This window comes from Centruroides sculpturatus, unplaced genomic scaffold, assembly GCF_000671375.1.
Source record: "Centruroides sculpturatus isolate CEXI.00-Female unplaced genomic scaffold, Cexi_2.0 scaffold625, whole genome shotgun sequence".
Taxonomy (NCBI): domain Eukaryota; kingdom Metazoa; phylum Arthropoda; class Arachnida; order Scorpiones; family Buthidae; genus Centruroides; species Centruroides sculpturatus.
Window position 1 is genome coordinate 413,775 of NW_019384830.1, and position 10,839 is coordinate 424,613.

The following is a 10,839-nucleotide window of genomic DNA, read 5'->3' on the forward strand; positions in this document are numbered from 1 at the left end:
AAAAAAAAAAAGTCTTTTTTTAATTACCTTAATTACATATTTATCGTTATTTAAAAATATTTGTTTAATTTAAAAAGATGATTAAATAATCATCTTTTTTTTTTCTTTATTTAAGTAAAGATCATTTAAATGGAAAAAAGATTATGGTGATTGCTTTAATTTGTAATTCAGTAATATAATAAAAAGAAATGAATTTTTAATTAATGTTTATACTTTATTTTAGTTAGTATATTTACAGAACTTAATGTACTTATTTAAATGTAGATTCAATAAATAATAATTGCTACTTGAAACGTGGATGATGTTGTTTCATCCTCATCAGTTTCTAGAATTTATTCGACGAAAAATTATAAATCTAATAGTTAATAATAACAACTTTTAAACATGGGAGATGAGGAGGATAAAAATTCTTCATCTTCTCTATTTATTTACATAGAAGATGAATATATTATAGAAGATTCATCTTCCTCATCCGTTACATGAAAGGTGAGGAAGATAAGGAAGATGATCATCTTCCTCATCTTCCATGTAACTAAAGAGTATTTTTGAAGATGATAATTAACTATATTCGAAAGTTTTCTCTGTCTTTCGTTCTTTTTAATATAGTTTTAAAAATAATATTTAATGTATTTTCTGAATAAACTTAATTACTAATATAATTTTACAATTTTTATGAACTTTTATTACAAAAATTAAAAAAAAAAATAAATACTAATTTACTTTTTATTATTTAGTTGTAAGAAAATCAAAAGGAAAAAAAATTATATGTTTTATACCTTTAAAATAGACTGAAAATATATTTTAAAATGGTTTCTATCCATGTTCCACTTATCATAGACTAGATTCATTTTGGATCATTAAGAGCAGTGAAGGTGATGATGCGAAGAGTAATCAAGATATCCATTTAGAGTTCTAAGTACTATTTTGTGTCATTAATCAATAGGATGCTTACTGCAGTAATTCTCTTTTTTTTTTTCCTCTTCTATTTTGACAGCATTTTATAAATCTCTTATCGTCACTTTCACGTGGGACCGTGAACGAAAAATTAAAATGGGTGTTTGGATTGTATGATATCAATGGTGATGGATATATCACGAAGCAAGAAATGTTAAATATTGTTAGTGCTATATACGACATGTTAGGACATTATACAGATCCAGCTGTTGACGAATATTCTGCTATGGAACATGTTGAAAAGGTCTTCAATGTAAGCATTTCTTTCTTCTTATTATTATTTTTTTTTTATAATTTTTAATTAAAATGAACTCTAGATCAGTGGTTTTCAACCTTTATTAACTCGCGTACCATCTGAGATTCTTGTGTATACACTTACAGCACGAACCGATTCGTATCTCAAAGAGTAACACTGGTTGAGAATTGCTTATCTAGATTATTGGTAAATTTTTAAGGCATAAACTCTTAAGATTGTGATGAATCTTTAAGTTTTAGAATTTTAGGGTTTTAATGTAAGGATTCTGAATTTTAATTATATCCTGAAGACTCTTTACAGCATGGAATCTTGGATTCTGAGTAAGATCTTGAGAGGGCCATTTTAAGCACTTTTAAGGCCTCTGAAACAATTTCTTTAGAAGCATTATACAAGTACGGATATAGAATGAAAAAAATTATCAACGAGAAGCAGTGAAATGATCCCAAAAAGACGAAGTCCCAGCTTTAGACGTGTTTGCCCATGCATTGATATTGTATATTCATGGATATATTTTAAAGAATATAGCTTAGAATCCTAGATTATTCTAAACATAAAGATCCTGGAAACTAGATCCTGAATACATTCTAAAGAATCTTCAGAATCTATAATCCTAGATTATAAATACAACTTAAAACGTTATTTAACAACGATAATCTGGGATTTACTATCTTCCAGTAGGATTTACAACGTTCTTGAAGTTTATCACATCATTGTCTCAATTAACTTCATCATTGGAAGGTCAGACATACAGTTTGGCATCAGTAAAAGCTCTTGTTTTCTTATATAAGTGTCATTACTTAAATGGATAAACCTGTTTGATTTTTCTGATTTAAAAAATAAATAAATAAATAAATGTTCTGCTTTTTAATTTTTAGAAGTTCTCCATATGTTTTGCTTCATAATAGTGCTTAAAATCTCGCTTTTTATTAAATTTTGTAGCTGTNCTGTAATATACAGAAAAAATAATAGTTTTATACCTTCAGAATTAGATGAGTAAATAGCCTGTCTTCTAACAAAAACGACAGTTTAGCTAAAGAGCAATTTACTCAAACAATCCACTTTCCCTTGTTTCCTCTTTCCCTACGAGAAAAATCAATAGATAAAGGTTAAATATATGTAATCTTGTAAACAGTCGTTAGGATTTATGATATTTTTTTTTAAAAAATATGAAAAAGGTAGGAAGGAACGTCACAAGATTTTCTTTTCCTTTTTTTTTCTTTTTAGAGTAGCTTCAATACAAGAAAGCTATAAAAATATATGTTGTAGAGCTTCTTGTTTTTGGCACGTGTAAGGTAAAAGTGACTTGTGAAGTACACAAATATAGATTTTGTAACAGAATCTAAAATGCCAATGTTTTGTAATGGGTAAATAAATACAGTATATAATTTGCAGGCTTTGTTAAAGTATTTAAATATATCTTTTGTAGTAATATGTATAGTAGAGTAACCAGAGATCCGGATTCACCTTACATTTGTAAATAAAGAAATAAAGAAAAATTGAAATAAGTACAGTACATTAAAGTAATTTAAATGTGACAAACTTTTATATAAACATGTATGTATAGTACAATATCTAATCTTTACTCTTTACTCATAGCTATATACAAAACGGTACGGGGGGAATAAGTTTGCACTTTCTAATTCGGATCCCCTAATAGTGATTCTAGTTACGCTACTAAATATTTAAGGTATGAATAAATTAAATATAATATGTATATGTACAAATATATATTTTTCAGTCATTTATAAGATACGAATGCCTAGTGAGAGAAAACACAAATGTGTATTATACAATAAAGAATAAGTTAAATACAGTATAAATTTATGTACTATTATACTAATATACAAATATTAATATTATAGAAGAAAATATAATGTTTCTAAAAGTACATAAATATAAATTTTACAGCAAATTACAGCCTTGTAAAAATCTTAAAAAGAAGCATAAAAGTGTTGTAAGAAACGTTAAAAAATATATGAGTCGATCATTTTCTGCGAAATTCAACTAAAAATATATCAAATTTTGTTCATTTAATCCTTAAATAACTTGTTCACAATCAATTCTGGTGCAGAAATACTCAGCGTGTCGGTGATATATATTCATTTATTAATGATTCAGGATCAAATGTTTAAATGATTTTTTCGGCCTTTACGTGAGTAGAATAAGGAGAAACAATATTGAAAATTCAAATCGTGTATTGTTATTTAGTTTAAGATACTTTTTTTCTTTAAAAAAAATCACTTCTAAAAAACAATTTCCAGGAATGTCCCTCTGGTATCGTAACGGAAGAAACATTTAAAGGTGTATTTTCTCAGTACTTTCCACAAGGAGGTAAGCAAATTTTTATTTAATTTTTTAAGACTTTTACTAAAATAATTTAGTTTATTTAACGTTATTTAAAGAATTTCATTAGTATTTATTTTAATTTTCGTATAATTAAGTAATTAAACGTAAATGAAATGGTAAAGTTATAACACCAAAATTTAATACGATTTTAACGGATTTATTTGATAATTTTTGGATATTTTTGTAAGAAAACGTGTCAAAAACCTTTTAAATTTTTTTTTTATATTTTAAATTATAAGAAAATATTCTTATAATATTGATGTTTAAGTTAAAATATCTTATCGCATGTGTTATTACATTCTCATTATAAACTTTGCGTGGCATTTAATATACAATTTTATTTTTTTAAATTATAAAAAAAAAAACTTTTAATTTCATCTTTCCTATCTTAAAATTTTATATATTTTTAGTTTATTATATTAAAATATTTAAAGAAATTTATAAAATTTGCATTTATTTGATGTAAAGAAATATCAAGAGTTTCGTTATAAAGTATCAGAATCTGTTATAAAAATCATAGAAAATCTCATTTATTATTAAAAATTATAATAAAAACTAATTTAAAACATATTTATGATAGATTTTAATTATATATTTAGTAATTTTAACGTTTTATTTCGTTGAGAAATCTTGTTAGAATGTAAAATTACGTGTGTGACTTAGCACGTTAATGATTTTTTAAGCTCATAATTTAAATGATGGGTGGAGTTGATTAAAATATTACAACTTACCATATCGGAAATTGTATATATTTTCAGAAAGAATAGCTTTCTTTTATTAGAAACGTGAAAAAATTTCATAAAATGATATACAGTATATATATATATTTTTTCTTTACAAACATGGAAATTAATAAGGTTAATTTTAAATTATTTTTAATCTATTATTATTATTATTTCTGGAACGATCATTTAATTTAATATAGGTCTTCGGGAATGAGTTCATTTTTTAATTTCCTGAATGCTTAGTTTTAGAATTCTGAATACCTCTTTTAGATGATAAAGAAATGTTTTTAAAAATCTATTTAATCTTTAATTCACATTCTTTCATATCTTTTTATACCTTTTGTTTTATATTTTCTTCTTCTTTTGAAACGTCTGCGGTTTTAATTTTATGTATGTATACCTCTCTTTTTATTATTTCATAGACATAGAATGAGGGCATTACATTTTTATATATGTTATTCTAGAGTAAGAATACATTCAATTTTGATGACAGGATTGTTTTCTAATTTTAAATATGCTATTCTAAGAGTTAATCGAGTTCAAATCATTTTATATGAAGTTAGAATTACATTAATCTTAATTTCAATTCTTCTTATTGTCTTTTCTTTCGATTTAAATAAAATAGACAGATTTCGCTTTAGTCCATTCGGAATTTTTCGTTCCCTTTACGTTAGTTTCACTCTTTTATTGTTTAACAGAGGATCGAACTTCATTTTGTAGGAGAGAAATCAGAGTTAGTTTCCATTTTTAATATAAAAATAACGTTATAAGAGAGTAAGATCTGTGTTCATTTTCATTATCCACTTTTAAGTAACAAGTCTATCTTCAATTAACAATTTCACTAATTCAGAATTAAAAGAAAAGATTACACGTCCACATAATATCCAATTAAATCATTATTATAAAAACATTTTAATCAAATCTGAACTTTAGTTTTATTCTTGCTTTAGTTAATATTTTTTTTTTTAAAGTGTATTTTTATAATTGAGGCTATTTAAATACAAAGCTAATAAGTTATTCCGGGCGCATCATCGCAGAGGGGTGATGATCAAAGATGAAGCAGTTACGCTTGTTAACAAAATGGAAGCACGTCTCTGCTGCAATCAATTATAGCTTCTTCTGTAACTTATCTGACAGGTGAGAAGCCACACGTGTGTGACGTGTGTGGGAAGGGGTTCTCCACCTCCAGTTCATTGAACACCCACCGCAGGATCCACTCCGGAGAGAAACCTCACCAGTGTCCTATATGTGGTAAAAGATTCACTGCCAGCTCTAACCTCTACTACCACCGCATGACCCACAACAAGGTAAATATTATACTGACAAGGTAACATGATAGATATTCATCTACTCGCACCAATATGCGAATGTAATCTCGCTCTTCCTCTCCGAGATAAGATTACGAGAACGTTTCTCTTGTAATTTCGCATATTTTATTTTATTTAATTATACTCTTTGAATTTATAATTTACGAGCATCTTCTGGAGATTTCCTAATATAGTCAAAAAGGTAAACTTAAACCGAGACGTGCTTTTTTTTTTTAAAGTGATTTCTCCCGTACGGAATATTAGGACAACGCATAGATTATTATTTTGTATAGGATCAACCACCGAAGATAAATCGATTAATCTTGTCGAAGGGTTTTTTGTAATGCAATACTGTGAATTTCCTCTTCCTTCTATTCACAATTCAATAGGTAATTACAGTGCTAATTTTTAATGCTTTTATTAAGTTACAGTATCACTGGATGTTTTAACTAAAATACTTTAAAGTAATCAATTCGAAATACATAAAATGCTAAGAAACGTTCCTTACAATAAATTTACAAGTATTTATCGTGTATGAAATTAAACGTTATTTACAATCGAATAAGTACAACTGTAAACATCCGCCTAACTTAAAAAGGTGTCCTTTCCAATCCATCAAAAATCCACATCGTTTCTCCTTTGTAGTCGTCATTTAGAGGTGGCAAAGGTCGTGATAACTCCACCCCGCTTATTGTCGAACCACAACATATAACGAGACCTTCCGTTTGCAACCGTGACTAACTCGTCCCTCTTGACCACTTACCCTCCTCGCTTCATTAATTCGATATCCAGCTCGGCAGTGAGTACGAAAGGGGGGAGGAGAAAAAAAAAGATTCGATGGATTAAAAGACCGGGACCAAAACATCCTGCAAAGTTCACAAATTTTTTCTTCTTCTTCTTCTTCCTTAGCCGGATAGTTTCTTCCTTGTTTATAGCCGATCCCCAGGGCAAGAGGGTGAGTTAAAGGAGCAGTGAGGCACTAAAATTGATTGATTAGTTACCTGTAAGTAAGTCGGGTGACAGTAACGTCCTTCGCTTTTCTCCAGAAGTTCTCGAAACTTGAATCATTTTCGAACAAATAAGCCAATGGACGATGATGACGACAGAACATTCTTTTTTTTTTCTTTTTTCCTCAAGGAGGAANTTTTTTTTTATAATTTTTAATTAAAATGAACTCTAGATCAGTGGTTTTCAACCTTTATTAACTCGCGTACCATCTGAGATTCTTGTGTATACACTTACAGCACGAACCGATTCGTATCTCAAAGAGTAACACTGGTTGAGAATTGCTTATCTAGATTATTGGTAAATTTTTAAGGCATAAACTCTTAAGATTGTGATGAATCTTTAAGTTTTAGAATTTTAGGGTTTTAATGTAAGGATTCTGAATTTTAATTATATCCTGAAGACTCTTTACAGCATGGAATCTTGGATTCTGAGTAAGATCTTGAGAGGGCCATTTTAAGCACTTTTAAGGCCTCTGAAACAATTTCTTTAGAAGCATTATACAAGTACGGATATAGAATGAAAAAAATTATCAACGAGAAGCAGTGAAATGATCCCAAAAAGACGAAGTCCCAGCTTTAGACGTGTTTGCCCATGCATTGATATTGTATATTCATGGATATATTTTAAAGAATATAGCTTAGAATCCTAGATTATTCTAAACATAAAGATCCTGGAAACTAGATCCTGAATACATTCTAAAGAATCTTCAGAATCTATAATCCTAGATTATAAATACAACTTAAAACGTTATTTAACAACGATAATCTGGGATTTACTATCTTCCAGTAGGATTTACAACGTTCTTGAAGTTTATCACATCATTGTCTCAATTAACTTCATCATTGGAAGGTCAGACATACAGTTTGGCATCAGTAAAAGCTCTTGTTTTCTTATATAAGTGTCATTACTTAAATGGATAAACCTGTTTGATTTTTCTGATTTAAAAAATAAATAAATAAATAAATGTTCTGCTTTTTAATTTTTAGAAGTTCTCCATATGTTTTACTTCATAATAGTGCTTAAAATCTCGCTTTTTATTAAATTTTGTAGCTGTTTTTTTGGCTTAATGATCGTGTTAAAAACTGATTTTTAATAAATTTTTATAAGTTCTCTAAACTTTTATGTTATTAGAATACGAATACAGAATATTAAAAATCATTAATCATTATATATTAAGTAAATTGAATAGATTTGGCTTTCATTACATCAAGCAGACCGCACAGTAACAATGTTTATAATAAATTAAAGTTTTTTGAATGTATACAAAACCATTTACTTAACAAAAAAAATTTGTGGTTCCTTAATTAATCACGCTTAATATACGTTATAAAATCTGTTCTAAAAACTAAAAAAAAAAAAAAAATTCTCAGAGAAGGAGGAGGAGGAAAAAAAATGTATAAAAATTAAATAAATTTTTTGGAAAGTTACCAAATTTCCCCGAAAAAATCAATTGATTTTCATTTATTTCTAGTATTGAATAAGTAGTTAATGATAATAAATATTAATCAATAGTTCGTTATTACTATTATTATGAAAATTGATAAGAAACGTGAGTGTGTTTGTATGTCTGTAGAAGTCAAAAGAAAATAATCTTTAACAATATCTAAGATAAATCATCTATCAGACTCTACGATAACTTTATATATATAAAAAAAAAAACTTGAATTGGGTTCTAGAAAGATTAATGAATCGACAAGATACTACCTAGATAAGAAATAAGAAACATTTGGAACATCACCAGATACAGTATATACTATGACGCGATTTTTATTATATATTTTTTTTAAGAAAAATTAATATAAAGAATGTTTCTAGAATATTAATCTTTAAGTCAAAATTGTAGATATTATTTAAGATTTTATTTCGATGAAAGCGGTGATAGGATTGAGATCATTAAACATACACTACATTTACAATGTGCACCAATTGCTTAATTCTAATTAAATCGGTGAAGTATTTCCTGTTTTAAATAAAAATTGAGGTCCTAAGCCAAGCCTTAGAAAAGGATAAGCCCTATTGGGATTATTAAAAAGCAAAGACCCTCTTCTCACCTGAAGGGGCCTGGAGCCTTCTGAATCGTGGGGCCTAGTTGACCCTTTTTATATTTCTAACAGGATTGACAAAACATAAAATGAGAGAGACGTTTGACAAATTCTCATGTCATCACTCGAGTAAAGTAAAGAAAAAAAAATGGTGCCAGTATTGGTAACCCGAAACTTTCACGATTTCATCTTATCGTATGATATTTCTCGATATCTTTAACTTTAAAATTGTTCTTCTATGGTTAATTTACTATCGATTTTCATCTCTGGCTTCCTGTTTGCTTAATTTGATGAAATATATACTTTATTTGTTCGGAGTTAGCGATATCAACTTTACTCAGTTCGCTTCTTTTATAAATTGAATACATTTTTTAGTACTTTAGAATAGATACGAAGGAAGACAGATAAAAGATTTCTTATGTCTTCTATATACCATAAAGCGAATAATCTAATCTGAAAGCAATTTTTCAAATTACTACATCTATTGCTCCTGATCTATTTCCTTATTCTAGAGATAAACCGCTATCTGAAATAAATGATGATTTCTAGAATAATCATTTTAAAAAAAATTGATTGTTTCTTTATTAATTTATAAAGATTTAACGTTTATATATACATATAAATGCTTTACTTTGCAGCAAATTGATTCGAATAAAGACGGAGTTATCACATTTGACGAATTTATGGCTTGGTGCCAAAAGGTAAATTTTTTCTTTATCTTTAAATAAAAATTTTAGAAAAATTTGCATATTTTTATCTCTAAAATATTATAAATATTGTTTGAGATTTTTTAGAAATTATTTTTATTTTTTTACCTTATTTAATAGTAATAAAATTGCTATTTTTCTAAATCCCTAATTATCAACAAGTAGTTCGCGATCCCTAGAGATCTTCGAATAATCTTGGAAAGATGAAACGAATTAAAAGGAAATTGAGAAGAATTGATGTAAACTGATAAAATTAGAGATAATTTTATTTTGTTTTATTAAATTTTAAGTAAGATAACAGCTTGGATTTCGATATAAAGTTTATGGTTGAAGGATATCACAAAGCTTTGAAAGATATTCTACAATTTAAACTCGTCCGACATCACTATAAATATTCATCAAGCTCTTATCGCAAAATAAATGGCGTGTGTAAGGTAATATTTGTATCTAAGCCAGTCCCAAGGCATGAAATCCAGCACATAAATTTCCAAAACTCAAAGTAACATTTTACTGAGCAATGAATGATTTTAAGGTGTATAATATATTATATAGGCCTATATATATATAAAAAATTAATTTATTTTCTAGAAAATTTTTATAGTGTAGGAAATTTTATGGTGCAGAGTTTCGTATTGGTTGAATTAATCCCTTACTCTAGTAGAAACGGTTCTGATGGCTCTCTTCTCCATGANTAGTAATTTTAACGTTTTATTTCGTTGAGAAACCTTGTTAGAATGTAAAATTACGTGTGTGACTTAGCACGTTAATGATTTTTTAAGCTCATAATTTAAATGATGGGTGGAGTTGATTAAAATATTACAACTTACCATATCGGAAATTGTATATATTTTCAGAAAGAATAGCTTTCTTTTATTAGAAACGTGAAAAAATTTCATAAAATGATATACAGTATATATATATATATTTTTTCTTTACAAACATGGAAATTAATAAGGTTAATTTTAAATTATTTTTAATCTATTATTATTATTATATTAAATAAAAGTTAAAAAAAAATACTTTAGTAATTTGTTTTATGTTGTAAACAAATACCAAAATATTTAACACTTCCTTAACTATTCTTTTCTTGGATATTTCCCAAGAAGTCTTGTTCAAGTTGCAGTCTTGGGAATAAACTTGTTAGTTTAAAATCGATAATACTTGAGAAGTGATAATGATGATTATGAAACACGGAAATAATTAGAAAATATATTTAATGTGTTATTTTAATGATGCATTATCATTTACACGAAAATTGCTAATTATATTTCTTTCTATTCAATTATGTTTCTTCATTTTCTTCTTCTTCTTCTTCTTTTTTTTTCTCAAGAAACGTGTCATGTATAGCAAGTAAAAAATTGCATTTTATATTAATAAAAATTGATTTTTTTAGAAAGAAAAATAAATGTGTAATGGTTAAATTTACAGTCATTGATGTGCAAACTGTGTTTAACGCCAAGTTAATGTAGAAAAAAAAAAAAAAAAAAAAGAAAA

General features: G+C 27.0%; 1 protein-coding gene across 1 annotated transcript in view; it reads left to right on the plus strand.

The window, feature by feature from the left end:
- The window catches only part of LOC111630093 (Kv channel-interacting protein 1-like), a 24,125-nt gene that overhangs the window by 2,896 nt on the left and 10,390 nt on the right, over positions 1-10,839 (plus strand). Inside the window, exons 2-3 of the mRNA XM_023374113.1 lie at positions 995-1,207; positions 9,277-9,339. Of these exons, the coding sequence (XP_023229881.1) occupies positions 995-1,207; positions 9,277-9,339 (276 nt within the window). The remainder of the gene's footprint in view (positions 1-994; positions 1,208-9,276; positions 9,340-10,839) is intronic.